At 53.2% G+C, this 22,695-nt stretch overlaps 1 protein-coding gene across 2 annotated transcripts in view; it reads left to right on the top strand.

Moving 5' to 3' along the window:
- Positions 1–21,872, top strand: part of ATP2A3 (ATPase sarcoplasmic/endoplasmic reticulum Ca2+ transporting 3) — a 49,463-nt gene extending 27,591 nt beyond the window's left edge. Inside the window, exons 9-22 of one of the 2 annotated variants that reach the window (XM_027734348.2) lie at positions 4,460–4,548; positions 6,946–7,048; positions 7,268–7,399; positions 8,221–8,346; positions 9,406–9,624; positions 10,060–10,395; positions 10,478–10,698; positions 11,444–11,646; positions 11,748–11,833; positions 12,451–12,584; positions 13,009–13,126; positions 13,740–13,857; positions 15,798–15,870; positions 20,075–21,872. In XM_027734348.2, the coding sequence (XP_027590149.1) occupies positions 4,460–4,548; positions 6,946–7,048; positions 7,268–7,399; positions 8,221–8,346; positions 9,406–9,624; positions 10,060–10,395; positions 10,478–10,698; positions 11,444–11,646; positions 11,748–11,833; positions 12,451–12,584; positions 13,009–13,126; positions 13,740–13,857; positions 15,798–15,870; positions 20,075–20,117 (2,001 nt within the window). In that variant the 3' untranslated portion in view covers positions 20,118–21,872. The remainder of the gene's footprint in view (positions 1–4,459; positions 4,549–6,945; positions 7,049–7,267; positions 7,400–8,220; positions 8,347–9,405; positions 9,625–10,059; positions 10,396–10,477; positions 10,699–11,443; positions 11,647–11,747; positions 11,834–12,450; positions 12,585–13,008; positions 13,127–13,739; positions 13,858–15,797; positions 15,871–20,074) is intronic. The other variant, XM_027734350.2, reaches the window with a different exon arrangement.
- Positions 21,873–22,695: the final 823 nt, after the last annotated feature.

A 22,695-nucleotide genomic window follows, 5' to 3' on the forward strand; every position in this document is an offset into this window, starting at 1 on the left:
GGCATCAGTCATTATTTGCAGAATGAACTTAGCAACTTTGCAAAAAAGAAAAAAAATCAGTTAAAAAATACAATGTACCCTCTACCCCATCTCCTCACAGCCCTTTTCTGATATCTGTGCCATTCACTTGGCTGAGTCCTGCCTCCCAGGGAATGATATTGTGATCCAGGCTTGCCTCAGGACACACAGCCAGGGCTATTAATGTTTAATGGACGGGGATTCCCGTGCTGACGTGGGCAGGACAAGGCTGTGGGTAAATATTTGTGCTGGGCGGCCGTGGGCATGTCCAGGACACTCTCCTGGGCCCAGCGTCTGGCTCAGGGGGTGAAACAGCCACCAAAGCCCGTCAATAACCCGGAAACTGTGTTAATTGAGTGTGATTTAATGAACTTGCACGTTAATTTGGGTGAGCACAGCCGCTCGGCTGCAGGGTGTGCTGCAGGGTGGTGCCTGCCACTGCTGGCATCAGGTCTGTGGAGCTCTAAAGTGACTCTTGAGAGGCTTCAGATCTGTTTTCAAACTCTCAGCTGGTTTTTAAGGGCTGTGCTGTACCTCTGGGTCCCTCTCAGTGCTGTCTGAACCAACAGGACACACGTGGATCCCTGGTGGTCAGCAGGGGTGAATCTGTGCCCCTCGGTGTCCCCCCACGTGAGGTGCTTTGTGCAAGGGGCCTTGTCTGGGGTGGCCAAGACTTTGGTGCTTTTGCTCTGGCTTCGAGTCCACTCGAGTTAACAGCCCTGCAGTAACAAAGCCATAAACCCACTCAGTAAATCAGGTTAAACCTGTGGCTCATGTCAGTCACTGTACGGTGAACTGAGGGTCTCTGAGACCACCACCTCCCCCAGCCCAGGGTGTGGAGGAGCCAGGAACAGCCTTCTCCCAGCCTTTAAATAACCACGAAGCTGGCAGGGGGAGAAGCATCTCAGCTCTGCTCTTACATGTTTGGCTGTCTCTGAGGTGGCTGCTGGTGTTTTGGGGAACGAGCAGAAAGGGGTTTATTTTCCATAAGGCTTTCAGCGGAGCCTGGACATGCAAACTCCCATCCCTGGCACAGCCACCCAGGAGCTGGGCAGGCACAATTTGCTTTGCCCTCTCCAGGGCACTGTGCCTTGGCTCAGCAGTTTTGTCTGTCTAAACCAGTCATTAATTACTGGGAGACCTGGCTGGTGGTCCCAGGGGCTGTACCAGTTGCTGGTTGGTGCTACGGCTGGGGCTGCTTCCAGCAAAGGAGGAAAATGCTGCTGATCCATGGGCTGATTGATGGAGTAGTGCCTGATGATTACAGCCTCTTACAATTCCAGAGAGCAATCCTGCCTTGTGTGCCTCTTGATGAGCAGTTCTTTTAAAGATTGTGCAGAAAAGACAGAGCAGTGGAGCTGTGTCCTTCTCACCTGCCTTCCCCACAGGCCCACAGCTGATGCCATGTGCTGCTCCAGGGGTGGTGCATCCCCAGGTGGCCTTTGCTTCCCACAAATACACACTGGCATCATCCAGTTGTGTGATACAGCGCTGGGGCCAGGCAGGATCCATGGGACAGGAGAGAAGGAGTGATGGCTGGAAGTCTTTTGGGGCAGGGTGCACTCTTCATGAGGAGTGACATTTTTCTTCCAGCCTCTCTGTTGTATTAAGACCTTAGATCACTGGTGTGGTTTTAAAAGGTTCAGGGCAGGGGGACGCCCTGGGGTGCTGCTGAATGGGTTCCCCCTCTTGAATGCTGCAGCTGTGGCAGTGCAAGAGACCAGGCAGCCCCTCTGGGAGCATCATTTGCAGCAGCCCCCCCCAGCTGAGCTGCACCCACGCACCTTTCCCACCTCTTTCTGTTGCTCCTAATATTATTTATATTATTTTTGTGATGGAAACATTACCTCTCCTCTTAACTGCTTAAGACACAGCTATTTCCTCTGGGCTGTTTCCACTGCCCACAGAGCTGCCCACTCCTCAGCCTGGAAATCTGCTGGAACACCGACAGGCTGAGAGAGCTGGGGTTGTTCGACCTGGAGAGGGGAAGGGTCTGGGAGACCCTTAGGGATCCTTCAGTGCCTAAAGGGGCTCCAAGAGAGCTGGAGAGGGACTTTGCACAAGGGCCTGGAGGGACAGGACAAGGGAGAATGGTGTTAAGCTGAAGGAAGGGAGATTTAGATTAGATATGAGGAAGAAATTCTCCCCTGTGAGGGTGGGGAGGCCCTGGCACAGGTTGCCCAGAGAAGCTGTGGCTGCCCCATCCCTGCAAGTGTCCAAGGCCAGGTTGGATGGGGCTTGGAGCAACCTGGGCTGGTGGAAGGTGTCTCTGCCCGTGGCAGGGGAGTGGAACAGGATGATCTTTAGGTCCCTTCCAACCCACAGCATTCCATGATTCTCTGATCACACTGAAACCCTGCAGACACCTTTGCAGTGCCCCGTCCACCCCCACGCTCAGCCAGTCACGCAAGCTGGGAGCAGGCAGGAAATTTGATATAACCTCTGGTTGCTGTGGGTTACACGGCACCTTTTTTAAATGGGCATGGAAAAATAAAGGGCTTGGAATGATTTTGGTTTTTTTTTATTTTCCCTTTTCCCTTTTCTAATAAGAAAGTCGCTATTGTGAATGTAATAATTGTTTTGTGGCCGTGAGCATTTGGAAACAAACAGCCCCATATCAGGCAAAACCATCAGTGGCTGGGGTGGTGCTTTCAGATATTTTAATGAATGAGTCTGGTTGTTGTTTCTGAGGGCAGGAGTCCACTTTATGAAGAGGTTGGGAGATTTTGGCTCTCTGGAAGGCCGATGGCATTGGATGTGTCAAAAGAGCTGAAGGATGCTCAGCCTTCAGAGGTCTCTTTTGGTGTTGTCTCAGACTGAGTGTCCCACCTCACCTGGGGTTCTGGAGTCTCTCATCTCAGGGAGGTTGTCCAAAGGAGACTCTCTTTATCAAGGTCCTTCACACTTCAGTGTTTGCACCCACTGCCAGAGGAGCCCAGTGGGACATCTCTTCTGCAGCCCTTTGGCTCATGATTTTCTTCAAAACCTTCCAAGGATGCTGAGGGGCCTCCAGGATGGGCTCTGAGAAAGGAGCTGAGGGCCATAGCCCAGCAATCAGGGTATCTACAAATATCTGGGAAGCTGTTTTGTGCTTTGGGAAGGTTGGTTTTTAGGCTCAGAATTATTCCCACGGGAGATGTATGCTTTGAACCTGCTCTTTTGATTTGCCCAAACATGTAAAATATGGGGGTGAGAAAACCCACTGAGATGTCCTGGTGCTAAACATGCCCTGAATGTGCTTCCCTGAACATGACCTTTATCGCTTGGCTTGGCCCTAAGCTTGTGCCTTCTGCATGGGGAAGGCTCACACCCACCAGCCAGTGCAGCTGCACTGATAAGGTGTCCTTTTATTATTAACAATAATTAATAATAACAGTAAATTAATCTGTTTGTTGCCAGAGGAAGTGTGGAGGGGAGAGAAGTGGGTGGTACCAGGAGTTGATGCATCTCTGGTGCTGAGCTTTGCCTCCTGATTCCTTCAGCATCTACTGCTTCCCTCTCCTGGGGAACATCTCAAATAACCAGAGGAAAATTAACAGGGAAAGGAAGAATTATTTTGAGGCAGGGAGTAGGGGGACAGTTGTCCTTGCACCCACTTTCTGGAGCCGCCAAGCAAGTTCACGGAGCCGAGGAGAGCATCATTCCCTGCAGCCACCCTCCCTCCTGCCTGCTCCCTGCAGCCAGGGCAGTGCCTTTGCCAAACCAGATTTATTTGTTCATTGTTACTTTTTGGCTTCAGTGTGGGTCATAAATAATGAAGAGCAGAAACAAGCATTGCTGAACTGTCACCTTGGCTGGGGTCGGGCACTGCTCCTGCTTCCAAGGGAGGCTGCCCTGAAAGGTGGGAGGGGATGAGGGGGAACTGGGAGAGCTTGGGGAGAGGGGAATTTTTATTGTATTTTAAGGTTTGGCGGGGTCGTTGCTCTCATTGTAGCAGCAAGAGAGAAACTGGAAGGAGTTTGAAAGGCAAAAATCGCTAAAAATAGAGCATGTAGGACTTTTACAGCTCACTGGGCTGAGCTGTGACCCCAGTAGGGCACAAGACTGGTGGCTGAGAGCTGGCTGGGAAGGGGTGGCAGGGACAGCTGCTGAGATCCTGCCCCACAGAGGCTTTCCAGGGCAGCCAGGGCAGGAGTGGAAACCTGGTCCCAGGTCCTTCTCTGCTCCAAGAAAAACACAGGCAACTTCTTAGGAGCGGGCTCAGCATCACTCCTCTCTGATGGAAAAGAAGAGCTGGAGGAGGCAAACATGAAAAAGTCAGGGGAGAGCTGGAAGGGTCTGGGGGCAGCCAGGAGTGGTGGGTGACCAGGGAGGGGGCTGAGCTCGGTGCCAGCGGGGCCAGCGCTGGCACGGCACCAGCTGGTGGGTTTCCAGGCTGAGCATGTTGGTTATAGCAAAATGTTGCTGCCTAATGCTCTGTCTCCACCTCTCTCCCTTGCAGATGTTCATCATGGAGAAGGTGGAGGGCAACCAGTGCAGCCTGCACGAGTTCAGCATCACCGGCTCCACCTACGCTCCCGAGGGACAGATGTGAGTGAGGGTCCCCTCTGCTTCAGGGGTGACACGAGGTGGCCCTGGGCTGGCAGCACAGCTGGGGGGAGGTGGGAGGGTCGAGCTCATGGCCATGGCTGGGGAGAAGGGGGGATTTTCTGTGGTGGTTTGCAGCCCTCCTGAACCCTGTCCATGAGAATACCTATTGGGCGCTGGTTTTTGGCCACACTGGGCTTCCAGTCAGGTGACTGGCTACTTTTTACTGTCCATGGGGGCCAGGGCAGTTGTTTCACTGTCCCTTGTCTCTGGCTCCTGCCTGACACGATGTGGGGGCTCTGCCTGTGCCCTCCCACTGCTCAGCGAAGGGGCTCCCTCGTGCTTGGCTCTCCCTTCATTAACAATCCCGATAAAACAAGCCCACTTGTGGACCAGAGAAGATGGCAAGTGTGGGAACAGTGATGAACGAGGCTCTTTACGGTACATCATGGCTCTCCAAATTTCTGGAGCCTGCACATTTTTGGTGTTGACCAGCAACTCTTGTTCTCACCCCAAGCACGGCGCGGGGCCGGCAGCTTGTCCTGAAACCACTGGCAATGTGCAAAGGGACTTGCAAACGGCTGAAAACCCCACCAGGAAGGTGCTCCCTGAGCCCTGTGTCCTGTGCAGGGATGGCTCCCATGGCTGCTGTGCCCAGGGCATGATCCTGCTGATGGCAGAATGTGTTCTGGGGGAGACATGGGCTCTGCAGAGCTGCAGCTCAGGGCAGGGAGTGGAAGCCAGGGGCTTTGCCCTGCTGTGTTATCACACACATGAGGTTTCCTGCCCTTGTATTTGTTTATTCCCTCTCCTTTGAGAGGAGGTGATGCTCCCCAGTGTGGGGGAAGTCTGGGAAGGAGGAAGATGAGAAGCTCAGCTGGTGGTGGGAGCATTCTCCACGCCCCTTTGCTCTGTGATTCCAGACACATTCTTCACCACGGTCCCTTCTGCCCATCTGTGGAGCAAATATAATTCATCCCAGCCTCAGACTTAATTTCATGAATATTTATAGAGCCAATTTGATCCTTGGCTGGGAATCTCCATTAAAAAGTGAGCCAGGTCATAAGCTGGTGTCAATCAGTGCATTTCAATTAAAATTAAGGAGGATTAAGGGGCTGAACTTGTGTCTGCCAACCTCTGAATTTCAGTGTCCCCTCTCCTCTGGGGACTGCCTGCAGGGACGCTGTGTTGGTCTGCGGCAATTCATGTTGCTTCTGAGTTTTGCTTCAGCCCTGTGCCTGTCTTGTGTATTGAGAGGGGTGTGAGGGCTCACTGAGGTGTAGTGGAGGGTCCCACCAAGAGCTGGTGGCACTGAAATGCTTGTTCAGCCTCGGCCTGGCCTTGGCAGAGGGCTGCTGGACCTTGCTCACATCCCTCACAGCACCCAGACAGCAGCACCTTTGCTGATGTTTTTCCCAGCAGGATCCCCCAGGCAGGAAGCAGTGGCTTTCCCTTCCCACTCACAGCCCAGTGCGGCTTCTTGTCCCTCAGCAAACAGATTTTTCAGATTTTCTTGGCTGCTCCCTGTTTTCCGCTCCTGAGCTGTAACAAGGGCTCCAAAATGTTCTTTCCATTGGGAACCAGCAGTGGAATAAACTGATCCTAGTAAATGCCTGACAAATTATTTTTCCAGCAAGCAGATGACCGGCTGGGTTTATACAGCTCTAACCTGCAGTTACCTCTCCTGGAACCGGGATAATTTTTTATTTCCTTTGAAAGCCACTGCTGCCATTCCTGCCACCAGGCAAGGAGCAGTATCTGGCTTGCCTGGAGTGTTCGGGGCTGCTCCTTTCCAGGATGTTTGTGCTCCTTTCCATAGCAAAGAGCTGCTATTTAGGAAACAAAGGCCACAGTTCACCACTGGCTTGGAAGCAGCCACAGCAGTGCAGTTAAAGTTGTCTGCTGCTCTTAAATGCTCCCTTGGGTTCCCTAAGGAGTGCAAAGCAGCACTGCAGGGAGGAGAAGGGCTTGCTGCTGGTTCCACAGCTTCTCTGGATCCTCAGCAAATGGAAACCCCTGAGGAGCAGCCATTAATATGAATTTCCTTCCCCCTTTTCTGGCCCATCACTTCATCATCAGCCTGTTGGCAGCCCCTGTTTGCAGGTCCAGTGCTCCTTTGAACTCCTCTGCAGCCCCCTTTATTCTGGGCCACTTCCAGAGTTTATTTGCCTCCTGGGATGTTTTATTTGCAATTTAGCCCTGTCCTGTTGCATAAAGCACACACTGTGAACCCAAGAGTTCATTGCCAACCCTGGGGCTTTAACGGGGCTCTTTCTCCCACTTGTACAAGAGTGATATATAGGATACACATCCCCCTACAAGGAGTATAGGATAAACTAAGTGTTGTTAGAAGGTTACTTGAGCTGATGTGAGGCTGTGGGGGGTGTTTTCTGCCCACAGCCTGAAGGATGAGCAGCCAGTGCAGTGCGGGCAGTACGACGGGCTGGTGGAGCTGGCCACCATCTGTGCCCTCTGCAACGACTCCTCGCTGGACTACAATGAGGTACAGGGGCTCCAGGGCAGGGGCAGGGCAGGGGGGATGCTCTTCCCTGTGCTTTGGGACAGAGCCAGCAGAGGTTTGTCCCTTGGGATTCCCTTCCCTGACTTCAGCTCATCTCAAGGTGGTGCTCTGGTGCAGTGGGTGACAGCATGCTCGGCTGGAGCAGCAGGTGGAAGACAGGCTCTAAAGCTTAAGCTCCTTTTTTTCCCCCCTGTCCTCTAGTCCAAAAAAGTCTATGAGAAGGTGGGGGAAGCCACTGAAACAGCCCTGACGTGCCTGGTGGAGAAGATGAACGTGTTCAACACGGACCTCAGCAAACTCTCCAAGGTGGAGAGAGCCAACGCCTGCAATTCGGTGAGTGGGGGAGGCCCCTGCGAGCTCTGGCACGGGGGGTTAGGAGGGAGAGGAGGTCTTTGGGATGGCTGTTGTTGGAGGAATAACCACTTGCAGTGACCTAAGGGATGGATCTGGCACAAGGATGCAATTTCCTGGCTCGCAGGGTGAGAGCTGGTTTTGGAACAGAGGGTGCCATGGCCTGGGGAGGTGGGTGCTGGGGCCGTGGGGGCTGACCTGGGTCCACATGGAGCTGTGAAGCAGGTGATCCCTGAGTCTCAGACTCAGCCCTGTCCCCACTCAGCTGGGAGACACTCCCTCGGTGTCAGCCAGAATTCCAGCTGCAGATGGGGAAGTTTGGAGTTATCTTTAGGTGCCCAGTTTGCCTGAGCAGCTGCCCTCCAGCATGAACCAAACCCCATTCCCCAAAGCCATGCTTGTCCGAGTGGCACTTGGAAATGTCTGTTTTTAATGTGAAATTATCCCATGCTGGCAATTCCCCTACTCAGCTCTCCAGTGTTTCCCTGTCTTCCTGGTGAAAATACACTTTATTTCAGATCTGCATTTACTCAGCTTTGATATCATGCTGTTATATCTTATAATGTCTCAAAGCTGCTCGAAGCTGCTCTCTGTTCTGGCATTTCTTCCCCAGATAGGTCTGAGCAGGTCATAATAAATCCCTTTTTGTGCTGTCCCATCCCCTTCTGGCTCCTGGGGCTGTCTTTCTCCTCACATCAGTCGTGCTGTGCTGGCTCAGCAGGGCTGTCAGCCGAGGTGGAGAGCACCGGTGTCCCTGTCATGTCCCTGTCGTGTCCTGGCTTAGCCCAGCACTGTCCCCACAGGTGATCAAGCAGCTGATGAGGAAGGAGTGCACCCTCGAGTTCTCCCGTGACCGCAAGTCCATGTCTGTGTACTGCACACCCACCAGCCCTGGCAACAACTCCACTGGCAGCAAGATGTTTGTCAAGGTAGGGGAGAAGGTCCTCAGCACCCCACAGTGTCCTCTTGGCACATCCCAGCAGGATTTGGCCCTCACTGCAATGGGCAGGGATGCTTTGCTGTTCCTTCCTCCCCTTTTACCTGTCTGGGGGTCCAGGATCCAGCAGGTAGGCTGGTAGGGTCAGGGAGGAGGTGAGTCTTTGCCATCTTGATAGGCAGAAAAGGAGGTAAAATTATTTAGATGGCGGAGAAGGTGCTGAGTGTGCTGGTGCTGGGGCAGGGGAGAGCTGCCCCTGTGCAGAATTTGGGCACTTGCCTTTATTAAAGGCCTGGACCCTCCGGATACCAGTAATGTCCAAAGGTTACAGCTTTCCACTGTAACCAGAAATAAAATAGTGTTTCAAAGGGCATTTTCTTCCCAAGAGAAGAGATGTGGCAGGAATTTCCCCCCGCTGACTCTGAGAAGATTTGTATATTATTGTTCCCAGTGGGAGATGATCTGGGTGGGTGAAGTCTGTCCTCCAGGTCAGGCTGGGACCCTCCAAAGCCACCAGATCTGTAGCCTTGGGCGAGCTTTTCAAGAGGTACAATAGAAAGATTGCAAGTTTTACATTAAAAAGCAATGTCAGGGTAATTTGTAAGGTCAGAAGGGCTGGGGTGAGATGCTGGGATGCTGAAGGACATGTTTTCCTGAGTCACAAAAGCATTACAAGCATCTGCTGAACATCCCACGCTTTTTTCCATCAGACATTTACAGCCCTCATCCCCTCCAGATCTGCGAGGGATCTGGGGGGTGGGAGTATCTCGGACAGACCTGTAGGTTTTACGGGAGTCAGCTGGATCCCCTGCAGAGCAGATCCTGCTCTCGGTGACCTGCTGCGGGCGCGATCCCGGTGCTCTCGGTCGGAGGCTGCCATCTAGTGCACTGAGCCGCAGGGCCGGGATGTGCCTGCTGGAGTTTTGGGGATGCTTCCTCCTCCTTTGCCCGAACTTGGTGCCTTCCCTCCCTGTGGCACTCCCCGCGGTGCTGGCAGGAGATGCTCATCCTCCGGGTTCCTTCCAGCCCCTAAACCCTCCATCCTCCCCAGGGCGCCCCGGAAAGTGTGATCGAGCGCTGCACCCACGTCCGTGTGGGCACTGCCAAGGTCCCGCTGACGGCCCCGGTGCGGGAGAAGATCCTGGGCAGGATCCGGGACTGGGGCATGGGCATCGACACGCTGCGGTGCCTGGCCCTGGCCACGCACGACTCGCCCGCCCGCAGGGAGACCATGCAGCTGCACGACTCCGCCGCCTTCGTCCACTACGAGGTACGGCCCCGGGGGCTCTGTCCAGGGGCTTTTTCTCCTTATTCCCAAGGTTTTCCCACATGCTTCCAACTGACCCAGCAGTATTTTCTCTTTGGTTTCTCTGTGGGCAGTGAAATGGCTCAACTCCCCTGCAAACCTGGGGGGGTCAGTCCTAAGGATAACAGCCCCATGTTGCTGGGCATCCATCCCTGTGGGGTGACTGCTGAGAGGGGCTTGGGGACCAGTGAGAGGGATGGGGAGGAGGGGAGTGAAGCAAAAAGGTGTGAGGAGCAGCAGAGGGAATGGGAGTATCCCATTGTGCTGGAGATGTAGAATGCATCCATGGGGCTGTGGGGAGGAAACCTCCTGAAAGGTTCCTCCCAGGGAAAAGCCCCGTGCTCAGGGTGGTTTCACAGTGGGGTTAATACGGGTCTGGGATACATCCTCCCCTCCCAGAACAACCTGACCTTCGTGGGCTGCGTGGGGATGCTGGACCCTCCCCGCAAGGAGGTCACCTCGTCCATCGAGATGTGCCGCAAGGCCGGCATCCGCGTCATCATGATCACCGGCGACAACAAGGGCACGGCCGTGGCCATCTGCCGCCGGATCGGCATCTTCTCGGAGACCGAGGACGTGTCTGGCAAAGCCTACACGGGCCGGGAGTTCGACGAGCTGTCCCCCGAGGCGCAGCGCCAGGCGTGCCGCCACGCCCGCTGCTTCGCCCGCGTGGAGCCCGCGCACAAGTCCCGCATCGTCGAGTACCTCCAGTCCTTCAACGAGATCACCGCCATGGTGAGCCCCCTGGGAGCACCCTGTTCCCCTCCTCTCTGCCCGGCTCGGTCCCTTACACCCTGCTAATCACGGCTTCGTGCAGACGGGTGACGGGGTGAACGACGCCCCGGCCCTGAAGAAAGCGGAGATTGGCATCGCCATGGGGTCGGGCACGGCCGTGGCCAAGTCGGCTGCTGAGATGGTGCTCTCCGACGACAACTTCTCCACCATCGTGTCGGCCGTTGAGGAGGGCAGAGCCATCTACAACAACATGAAGCAGTTCATCCGCTATCTCATCTCCTCCAACGTCGGGGAGGTCGTTTGGTGAGAGCCCCCCACGCTGGGCACCGTGCTGGGGGGAGCGGTGGGGGGGGGACACATCCCCTGGGGCAGGTGACCTGCAGTCCTGTCCGTGCCCCTTGATCCTGGCAGCGTGTGGTGTCCACATTGGCATCCCGAGCCACCCAACAGAGCAGCAGTGCCTGCTCTTGTTCCCCCGGGGCGGGGGATTTTTGGTTTATAATTTTACATTCCTGCCATCCCCTATGACCTGTTTTGTTAATTAATTGCCTATTTAAGCCTATGCCAATGCCTAAGAGAGATGCAGATATTTGTTGACACCAGATCACACTGGTGCCCTTTGCATCAGGTCCTGGGCAGCTCTCCCTGCCCCTGTCCCTACCCATCCCTCCCAGTAAATCAACACTGTCCTCAGCAACATGAGCATCACTTGGGCATCCTTTGCCCTTTTGCATTTCAGCAGGGTGTTTGTGCTGGGAACAGGAACCTGCATGGCCATGGAGACATCAGTGGTTGGGTTTCAACCGCAAAGCAAATTTTAATAGCAGCAGGAACAAATTTTAGCTGCAGAATTCAGTGCTGGACTTCAGATTCCTGATCAGGGGCTCTGCAGGTTCACCTGCAGGACTTCGGGTGAATTTTCAGTTTGGGGGTTTGGATCCAGGGTGTCTGCTCACTCTCCCCTTGCACGACACAAACCCTTTCTCTGGCTGCCCAGAGCTTGTTTGGCAAAGAGAGATAATTTGGCATCTCTGCTTTTCCCCCACAGCATCTTCCTGACAGCCATCCTGGGCTTGCCCGAGGCCCTCATCCCTGTGCAGCTGCTGTGGGTGAACCTGGTGACGGACGGGCTGCCGGCCACCGCGCTGGGCTTCAACCCCCCCGACCTGGACATCATGGAGAAGCAGCCCCGCAACCCCAAGGAGCCCCTCATCAGTGGCTGGCTCTTCTTCCGCTACCTGGCCGTCGGAGGTGAGTCCCGCGGGCAGAGCTGAGGATGGGCACGGGGTGCCATGGGTTGGAGGGGGTTTCCTTTTGGGTGCTGGGGGTAAGGGTGTCTCTCTCGGCCGCAGTGTACGTGGGCCTGGCCACGGTGGGAGCAGCGACCTGGTGGTTCCTGTACGACGCCGAGGGACCACAGGTCTCCTTCCATCAGCTGGTGAGTCGGGAGGGGAACGGGCTGACGTGTTGACTGATGGGCAAGGGCATGGATTCAAGTGTTGGGGTGTTTTCCTCTACCTTTCCTCTGTGGTGGTTATAGTGTTCCCGGATTCCTAGTGGAGAAGGCAATAATTTAAAACAGAAGCAAGTTCTCTCCCTCAGGCTCGTGTTTCCAGCCTTGCTTCTGCCAGTCACCAGCATGGTGGGGAAAACTTGATTCAAAGAAGCCGAAAGTAGCTCCTGTGCCTGATCCCACATGGAAAGGGATCTTTTGTCACATTACTGTAGGTCTGAACAGGGTGGTGGGAAGGTGGGTGTCATCCCAGCCCAATGGCACGTGCCATGGAAAATGTATTTTTGATGGAGATGTGTGTGCTCAAACACCTTCTTGACTGCACTTGGAAGTCTCAAAGCCACTCTCTGGCCATAACCCTAAAGCCCAATCACAGCAGGAGCTGGGTCACTTTAGACAGTTTGCTCAGTTGCCCTGAACTGTGGGATATTTAACAGCAACCCAGTTCATCGTGTGCCCCCCAACCAGTCGACTCTTCCTCCTCTCTCCTGCCTTTCCTGCTGCTCTGCTGTGTATTTACCAGCAGTTTCCTGTGCCGACAGAGGAACTTCATGAGGTGCACTGAGGACAACCCCATCTTTGAAGGAATCGACTGTGAGATCTTCGAGTCCCGATACCCAACCACGATGGCTCTGTCCGTGCTGGTGACAATCGAAATGTGCAACGCTCTGAACAGGTGAGGTGGCTGCAGGATTGCTCTGTGCCTGACTGAGTCTGTGCAGGGTCTCTTTGAGCATCTGTGGGTGGGCTGAGGGCTTTGCTTTGGCTCAGCAGAGCCATTCAGAGCATCTTCACAGGGGACCACTGTGTTTTCCATGATCAAACTCCTCCAAGGCAGTGTGCTGCTGCTGATAGCAGTGGAGGAAGGACTGAATCCACATCCATTAGTGGTTTGGTCATTAGTGATCAGTCCTAATCCATGAAAGCTGGTTGTGTTGAGCGTTCAGATGGAATTTGCAGCAAAGCCTGAAGCTGAGCAGTCTGGAATACAGGGATGCAGCATGTGGCCCTGCACGTTGGAGGAGTAATGGAGCTCCCAGCTTGGGCAGGTGTGGGGAGCAGGAGGTTGCTGGGGCTGACGCTGTCCCTTTGCCTTCCAGTGTCTCTGAGAACCAGTCGCTGCTGCGGATGCCACCGTGGCTCAACATCTGGCTGCTGGGGGCCATCATCATGTCCATGGCTCTGCACTTCCTCATCCTCTACGTCAAGCCCATGCCTGTGAGTGCCCTCTGCCACCTCTGCCCCCAGCCCAGGGGGCTCCTGTGGGGAAGGACATCCCTGGAGCAGTCTTTGGGCCTGGAAGCTTTTGGGATGCTTGTCCCTAAAAAGTGCCCTCAGGTCCAGGTCCTGTGACTTGCAAACCAGGAGTCACCCTGCCTTTGCCTAAGTCAGAAGCTCTCCTTATGGGCAGTGGAAAGGGGTGTAGGTATCTCCAGAAGGTGGTTCAGCCCCTTGTGGTGTCATCTCCTCCCTTTGCATTTCAAGGCTGGTGATGCCTCAGTCAGTGCCCAAGGGTGCTAAAGGTGAAGTGTGTCTCTGTGCCCAGGAGGTGACATTGTCCCTTGTCCCCTGCTGAGCACCCCTGAGCACACAAACACACAGTCCTAGCTTGTGCCTCACTTTCCCCAGCTGCAGGAGAGGTGAAGGACATAATCTTTGACTCATCTTGTCCAAGAGATGGGATCATGACGGACCTTGAAGTCCTGTTCTTTGGGCTGTCAGGATCCTCCCTCCTTGTGCCTGGGACAACCCTTTCTCAACCTTTGCCCTACAACAACAAAATATCCCACCTCCTTCCCTGCTGACGTGTCCAATCCTTTCCACCTTGCAGCTCATCTTCCAGGTGACCCCCCTGAGCTGGCCGCAGTGGGTGGTCGTGCTGAAGATCTCCCTGCCCGTGATCCTGCTGGATGAAGGACTCAAGTACCTTTCCCGCAACCACCTGGACGGTGAGCACGGGCTGCACCACCCTGGGCTGGGTTTGCTCCGTGGTGCTTTGCTCGGGGGTCGTGGTGGCTCTGGGGACACCTCGCTCACCTCCTCTGCTCGTGTGATGTCTGCACCTGCGTGTCCACCCTGCTCTGGAAAAGGGGCTTTTCTTCCTACTCCCTTCCTTCCTGGTGCCACACCTGGCAGAGCAGTTGGTGCTTACACCTGCTTGAAATGCTCCCTTTGGAGCTGGAGCACCAGGTAAACCTGCCAAGGATTGTTTATCCAGCTCCTCTCAAACCTCCAGGAACTGGATCCCTTCACTTACAGAGTAAAACAAATCAAATACTGGTTTCTAACAGGATCCCTTCCTTTTTTCTCTCAAGTTGTCCACCCCTCTCTGTCCATCCTTGCCTTGTCTTGGCTGCCTCTGTGCTAAGATCAACTGAGAGCTGAACACCTTATAAAGTGGTTTTAATGGGGTTGCCCTTGGCCAGCACCTCTCAGGATCTGGCCCGTGGCACAGACAGAGGAGAAGCAGCTCCCGTGACACCGGGGCAGAGATTCCCGTGTGCTCCTGGGCTCTGTGCTGTAAATCACAGCAGGATTTTAGGCAGCCCTCCAAAGAGATGATATCATCTTTCCTTTCATTTCTTGAAAAAAACCTCACTTACTATGGGGGATATCTTGGTGCTGAGTTAAACCCACAGGTTTTCCCAGCAGTGGCTGCGGGCCCAGGGCTGCCTGGTGGTGCTGTGCCTGCCATGGGCTGTCCCCTGTCCAGGAAAACATTTTTTGGGGTGTGCTTGCCCTGACAGTGATAGCAGGGAGAAGAAGGGCAGGAGAGACACTGTCCTTGCCTGGGGAAGCTCTGGGGGCAGATGAACAATCTGAGTGTGGGGACTGGATGTCCTTCCACAGCATCACCTTGCTCAAACCTTTTTTCACCCCTAAGGCAACCTGTGTCCTAGCAAACCCCTCCTTTTACCTTCACCCTGTAGTAATGATCCAGGAAAATTCTGCAAAGCCACTCTTGCCTTTCAGGGCTGAAGGCAGGTCTGGCCAGGCCTGTCAGGGAGGGATCTGGGCCTTTGTAACAGCTCTGTTTGGTTTCTCATGGAGCAGAACCCTGCAAAAAGCTGGAAATATGGGATGGGAAATTATTGCAAGCAAGAAATGATCCCAAACTGGCCGCCCTCCCCATCAGTGGGTCCTGGCGTGGTGGGGTGCTCATGTCAACCTTCCTTTCTGCCTTGAGCTGATGCATAAACACAGGGATTGCTTAGAGAAACAGAGGTGCAGGGGCTCCTGTTTTTACAGACCAGATAGAAATTGTTTCTAGCTTATTTTTATTTAATTGTTGTTTCTCTCACCAGACACCCAGGTCTGTTTTATCCCACAATTACAAGCCTATAGCAACAATCCATGGCGTGGCACCAGGCTGGGGTGTAGGAGAACTGTTTGATTCCTGGCTGTTTTGCATCCCATGCATGCCCTCGGTCTTCACTTCACCATCTGTGATCTGGGGATGAGTCTGTCTCTCTCCCACACTTCATATTTCTCCTTAAAGTCTCAGCAGTGTTGGAGGAAGGGCTTTTCTTTGGCTCTGCCTGCGCAGCTCTGAGCACAGCAAGGTTCCTGGTAGGCATGTGATCCTTCCAAGTGCCATCCTGCCAGCTCAGAGTGTTTCCTCCCAGCATGCCGGGTCCTCTGAGCTGCCCTCATCCCCACAGCCATGATGCTGCCGATGCTCACAGGTTGCTCTGTGTCTCACCCAGCCAGGGTTTCCCCTGCAGTTATTGAATCACAGCTGTGGGCCAAAATCACGCTTCAATCATCGGATTTGAAAGAAGTAATTGAAATTCTTCGTCTTCCTAATCCCTCTGGGCTTTGAAAAGCAGAGGGGAAAAAAAACCTCCAAAAGCCACTTTTATGTGTGGTCTTGTGATTTTTTTACCAGGCATTCTCAGGACAGTAAGACCCGAGTGGAGCGGGGAGCACCAGTTGAAAACCTGCAAGACTCCAGAGCAAGGGTTGGCTTCCTACATGTCTCATCCCTGAATGCAGTATCCCTGTGCTTCCTACAAAGTCTTGCTCGTGTGTGGTGGGGACCTGCTTGGAATGTGTCTGGGTGAACGTGGCTTAGAAAACTAGCCAATACCAGAGCCCAGGGACCCTGTACCCAGACAGGATCTCCTTTCCCACAGTGACCTCTGTGTTTTGCTTCAAAATAAGGTCTAAAAAGCCTGTGAAGTAGCTGTTTGATGGCACTTTTGGCCAGGGGCCAGGCTTGATCTCTGCAAGGCAGCACTTGGGGATGGTCTCCAGCGTGGGACCTTCTGAGGGATGGCCAAGGGTGTTCAGCTGAGGAATGCAAATGTATAGCTGTGAGCAGAATGTATATTCTGCTGATTCAGGTTTTGCGTGGAAAAGTTTCTCCTTTTGATGAGATTTAGATAAGTTGTTGTGTTTCCATTACGCTGGATTTTCCTTGTCCTTGAAGTGGCCAAAAGCTGAGACTCTTCAGTTTTCACGGTGGTCTCAGTGCTTTACATTCCTCTCCCCATCATCCTGGTCATGTCCAACCTTTCATCTCACATACTGTGCATGTCTGGCTGCCTTCTTCCCCTCCTGGCCCCCTCTGAGGTTTCTGCTGTCTCAGTTTTGAGAGGCAATGTGAGTGTGAGAGCAAGTGAATGTGCTGAGCTGGGTTGGCTTGGTGGGAGCTGCAGATGTTCTGGTCAGGAACGTGGAGATGGGCCCTCTCAGGGTCTGTCACACAGATACACACTGGCAGGCTCACAGGGGCTGACCACCCTCAAGTACCTCTTGCTCTGATATCTTTAATATTTTCCATGCTCTATGCACTGAAGTGTTTGTTCTTTCTGAATCCTGTGGCATGCAGGAGGATGGTTTCCGGGCATCCGTGCAAAGACCTTGCAGAAGTCCCTTTTCTGAGTGGTTCTCAAAAGGTATCAAACCTAGAGAGGACACTGAGATAACCCTGGTGCTCATGTAGCTCTCTGCACCCTCACCCCACTGCTGAGGCCACCCTGCTCCCCTCCTGCACCGTCCCTGGGCCTTCTCATCTTCAGCATCTTGAAGCAAACCCATCAGAGCTGGTGGAGTTGCCACTGTTGTTGTTTTCAGCACGTTAAGCAGCAGGCCCTGCCTGGGTGCTCGAGCATCACCATTTCTCACTTGTGCTGTGGCAAAAGCAGGGGCAAATCATGAAGCAGGTGCTTTCTGCAACACAACTACGCACCTGCCCTGACGGCAGCAGCATCACTGAAAATCAGGAGTTTTGATGCACAGGAATTGACTTGGGTGTGTTTTGTGGCAGATTGGCATTTATGTAGCCATTTGTCCTTGCACCCAGCGAGCACAGAAGCCCCTGGGGTGATTTTACAGGAGCTGCAAGTGATGACTGCCCTGCTTGGGTCTCTGTTCCCTCCCTGGTGGGCAGCACAGTGCCCCACAGCCTCCTGCTGCCGCAGCTGATGTGCAGCTGGGATTCGCACCCTTGGGTGAGCATCTCCATTGCCATGGGAGCTTTGGCCACTTCTCTGCCAAGCTGGCATCCCCTTTATGCTTCAGCATCCTCCCAGAGGAGAGTGGCTGGCAGAAGTGGCAGTGTGGTGACAAGTGCATCACACTCCCTGCCAGGCGTCTTGAGACAGCCCAAAATCTGCAGGGACCAAAATCTCCTTGTCCCATCGCAAAACCCACCAGCAGTAGTGAAATAGAGCTGCTCACCCTCATCTTCCTCTGTGCACCTGGGGATGAGGGAACCCCCCAGCACTCCCCCAGGAGCAGAGGGGCTGCTGCCTGCCCGTGTTCCCTGCGGAGGAGGCAGCATCCCTCTCCCTGGCACGGCAGAGCGGGGAAGGAGCGTCTGCAGCCGTGGCCTGCCCTTGTAGGGTAATCTCTGTGTGGAGCTACCTTGGCTGGGCGCTGGCAGAGGAATGTGTCCCCAGGGGCCAAGTCGCTCCCTTGAGCTGTGGGATGCTCTGCAGGAGAGCAGTGCTGCACCTTTCAGTGCTGGCATCTCCACACGGGATTTTCCAGCTCTGCTGCATTGCTCTTTGGTTTTATTTCCCCCTCTCTCCTGTTTTATTGTGTGTGTCGGTGTGTCATGCTTTAGAAATGGAAGAGCAGAGAGAAGCTGACAGCACTGCTGCCCTGGGATGGGAAAGGGATTTCCTTTTTGGTTTTCACCTGGGGTTTGGGCTCTTGGATGAAGCTTGGGGTGCCCTGGTGTGATGGATGAGACGTGCAGTTTTCAGAGCTACAAGGGCTGTGGTGTTTCCTTTGATGGAGGAAGTGATCCAGGCTGGCAGCTGGAGTCTGCATCCCTCCAGCAGCACCTTTTACAGGAACTTGTTAAGAGGAAAGTCAAAAGCAATAAGGAAAAACCTCCTCAAAAGCCTCGGCTGTGCTGGGAGAAGCAGATCTTGCAGAAGCTGAGCTCGTGTTGTTCAGCTGCCGGTTTGCAGGTGTTGAAGGGCTGTGACCCCCCCTGGGAGGTTTGGTGTGAGGCAAGATCCAGATGGATCATCACTGCTCCATCATTCATCATTCCTGCAAACAGGTCCTGCATTACCCCTGTTCCTGTCACCAGTGTGAGGGGAGGACAGAAGACACTGGCATGCAGGACCTGCATCCTCCTAAAGCTGAGTGAGAGCCAGACCCTCGGCTGTTGCAGGGCTCATGGAAACACCTGACTCGCTCTGTGCCAGGATTGGGTTATTTAGAGGCCTGAGAGCAGCATTTTGAAGAGCAAACACTGCAGCCATGTCCCTTCCCTGTGCCTGTCTGCCCCATGCCATGGCTTCCTCCCTGTTTGCACAACCACAGGGCAGTGTGTTTAGGGGAAGTGCCATGGCTGGTGAATAACCACTGGTGAGTCACCTGGTAGGGACTGTTCAGCTGCTGGAGATGCTGAAGGGACACCCCTTAAATGGGGAGGAGATGAATTTTGATTATTGCTCTGAGATTTAATACAGTGCAGTCACCAGCATCCCCACTGTGCACCAGAGCCCCCGGTGTGGGGGTTATCTGGAGGTGTGGGGGTTATCTGGAGGTGTGGGGGTTATCTGAGGGGATGCTGCCATTGCAACAAGCCATTTTATCTTGGGACAGCTGGGCTGGGCTCTCCAGCCAGCACTGCAAAAAGTTTTGGCAGAAGTTGCAAAAAGGCTTTTTCCCTCCCTCTCCCCTGTTATTTATTAATTCCCCTGGAAGCTTGTCGGCACCAGGGTTGGCAGCGGGCGCGGAGCTCGCGGGTAACCCCGGGCAGGACCCCTATTTATCAAGAGCACAGTAACAGCAGTCCCCTGTGAGATGTGTTTGGTGATATGTGCAGTGATGAAAGAGAGAGAAATGCAGCTGAAAGATTCCCGATAAGTGATTTCTTGGGAAGTGCTGCTTGTGGGTGGGTTTTTTTTAAGAAATAAAACCTGTTTCTGGGCAGAGTGAGCTGCCCTGGGCTGGAGGGCAGCTGCTGCCTCAGGGGGTCAGGGACACTCCTGTCAACTGCTTGAAAATTGAGGATCTGGTTGATGCGAGTCAAACTCTGGCAGAGATTTTGAGGCTGCTCACATGGAGTTCAAGCTGAATACTGTAGCTTTCCTTCAGGCCATGTGTTGCCTGTTACCTTCCCTGTCCTAGCCCATCCATCAGGAGGGGGGGAGAAGGGAGGAGGGCAGCCCTGGGGCTGGAACAGTGGCTGTGATGAGTAGATTGGTCCTTGCTCGTTGTTCTGGAGGTAAATATATGTGTATTGTGTGTAAGTGGTGTCAGCCCAAGGAGCAGCATCCACAGATCTGGCTGTGGCAGGGACGGCTGATGGGATGCAGTGACTTTCCTTTCTCTCTGAGTCACTGCCTTTCCAGGGTGATCCCTCATTAGGAGCAGTAGCAAGGCATCCTGCCTGCTCATCTTCCCACCATTCTTGTGCCTGTATGGCTCCACCTCACCCCTTTTCCTGCCTCCTGCAGGCTGTGTGTGCGGAGCCCTTCCTCACCCAGGGACCAGCATCCTCCTCCTCCTGACTCAACCTGAGCTGCCGTGGCTGCAGTAGGACCAACTCTGTGCAGACAGAATCCCAGGTCCCCTTTTGGGATCAACCAAGAGCAGCCACTCTTGATAACAAAAACAGGGAGCTGGTTTACTTTGAACCCTCACCAATACTTTTCCTTCTCTCTCTTTTTTTTTTTTTTTTTTGCTTCGTTTCAGGAGAAGAGGACAAGAAATGAATGACACAAAGGCAACATTCTGAACTAAAGGATCCCTAACTTGTAACTCGGACTGAAGTCTTGCATGTGTGACCATCACTAGAAGCCAGCAGGACATGCATGTGTCCGACTATCAGACAAATGCGGGTGAATCGTCGAAAAGAAAAATACTGATTTTGTTTTGTTTCGTAGCTTTCTTTTTCCTGTACATACGAGTGCAATTACTGGACAGCTGGCGTTGGGTTTGGGGATGGAGCTGTGTGGACCTGGGTCGTTGCAACGCGGTTCCTTGGGGATTTGCTCCTGCCAAATTTGAGATCCTCTTTCCAATTTTCGCCCTCGCCGGGTGAGCTCAGGCAGGGCATCCTCCACGAAGGGGGGCAGTCGGGATTTTGGGTGCAGATGGGAGGCTGCATCCCCCAAGGGGATGGGGTGAACGAGGGCAGCTTCTGGGGCCAGAAAGGGCTTGGCATTGGGTGAGGGCAGGGAGAGAGGTGAGGGGGTGGTGTGTTGGGGTCTCTGACCCTTGATGATTTCATCACTGCTGCTCTGCTGGCCACTCCAGTGGCCACAGCATCTGGGAATACCTTCAGAGTGTGCCCGACAGTGGTGTGGATCTCACAGACGTGTGTTTGTACATTGTGGTGGAAGGCAAAGTTCTCCCTATTTATCGTGCTGTCCTGTTTGATCCCTGCGTTGTGGAAAGCCCAGCACCTTCTCAGGCTCATCCAACACCAAAGCATGACGTAGCCTTGTCTGTCCTTCTCCATCCCACACCTTCTCACATCCCATCTGCACTATATGAAGCGCCCTCCTCCTCGTAGGGGCAGACATGTAAAGCAAAGCATGGGGACACCCACCTTGGCATTCCTCATGTCCACCACTCCCTCCTGGTCACACTTTCATCCCTCAGTGGATTTTTAACTACTTCCCTAGCAGGAGTAGAGCTTAAGTCTTCAGGAGCATGTCCATGACTTCGTGTCCTCTGCTTTGGAGAACACTGCTGTCTTGCACAGGGCATCCTTGCCAAGGGATCAAGATGGGAATGAATGTATGCTTGTACATAACGTGGTCTTTCTCCATGGGTGGTGTTTGTTGTGGCATCCCTTTTTGTAAGGCACCAAGTTTATTTTGCCCTCTTGGGATTTTTCCGCAGCAGGAGCGAGACAGGCTGCAGTGAGGGTTGGTAGATCAGGAGTGGGTTTGGGATCCAGTGAATTGCTCTGTCTCCATCAAACCACATCAGCTGAGAAGCTGAGAGTGGGTGGTTTCTTCTCCTGCTCTCCAAATCCTCCCTCCTGTTTTCCTCATGGTCCCCTATGATCCATCCTGATAATATTTAACTAGCCAGAGCCTTTCCTTTCTCTTACATTCCAGCAGCAGCACTAGAGCCAGGGTTTGGGGTAGCATTTTGCTCCTTCGCTGTTGGGTTTTTTCTTCTACTTTTTGCCTCTTAAAAGCTTCCAGTGCTTTTCTGTTTCACCTGGGCAAGAGCTACTCTTCTTCTGTACAGTAGGTGCCAAATATCATCCCTCCTTTCTTTTCTCCATCACCAGCATTGAAGATGAGCAGAGCCCCCAGACCAATGGGAATGTACAGAATTGTTATACTACTGAGCTGATTTATTGTACAGAAAACCTTGCATGAAATGTTGTTACTGTATTTAATATATAATGTATTCAAGGAATTTTAATATGGAGCTCTTTAAAAAGATCTTTATAGATACTCTGTGGTTAGAAGATTGTTGCTGATTTTTTTTTTAAATCTTATTATACTTTGTCTTGAAGAAGTTTTATTTTTCAAATGTGTTCTGTCTAATTGATTTAATTAGTTGATCCCATGGGACAACCAGTTCCTCTTCAAAGATTTTCACCGTGGATGAGGTTCACCCTGGTGCAGAGGACCAGGGTATGACCCAGGTACTGCTCAAGCCTTCAAGATAAGGCTTCAGTAAGACTAATGCTGTAGACATGTGATTTGCCTTTCCCCAAAAGGGTGGATTTCACCTTATTTTAGTACACAATAGAATTGTTTAGGTTGGAAAAGTTGTCCAAGATGACTGAGTCCAGTTCCACCTCTCTGTGCAGAAAAATAACCAGTGGGAATTTAATCCAGTACCAGCTCGAGGACATCAGAGGAAACAGCTTCTGTGTTTCCCTGAGGCTGAAAATCAGTTTGGGAGAGTCTGGTCTGGATTCAGAGGCCAGACTGGATTCAGAGCATCCCAGGCCTATTGGGAGGGCCCAGCAAAGCTTTCAGCTGCCCAATGGCATCTCCCTGGGACATTGTGCCTGCAGGAACCTGCTTGGCCCATCCATTGCACCTCCTGAGTTAACAGTGTTTTCCCTGGACTTGAGGTGCGCTGGGGGATTATTAATTTTATCCAAATTTGTGTATGTGTGGGTGTGGAGGAGTTCCTGGTGTAAAAGCCTGGGCAGGGTCAGTCTGTTCATGCAGTCGTTGGGTCGCAGTTGAGTCACCAAACCCTGAGCCTTCGTGGGCAACAAACCAGAGCTGGGTCCCAGCCAAAGGCTTGTTCTTTCCAGCAGCAACAAATTCAGTTTGGTTTCTATTGTGAGCCTTCAGATCTACCTAGAAAATAGCACAGGTAACCTGCAGGAG

This window comes from Pipra filicauda, unplaced genomic scaffold (assembly GCF_003945595.2).
Source record: "Pipra filicauda isolate LSUMZ 115617 unplaced genomic scaffold, ASM394559v2 scaffold71_size5581439_pilon, whole genome shotgun sequence".
Taxonomy (NCBI): Eukaryota; Metazoa; Chordata; class Aves; order Passeriformes; family Pipridae; genus Pipra; species Pipra filicauda.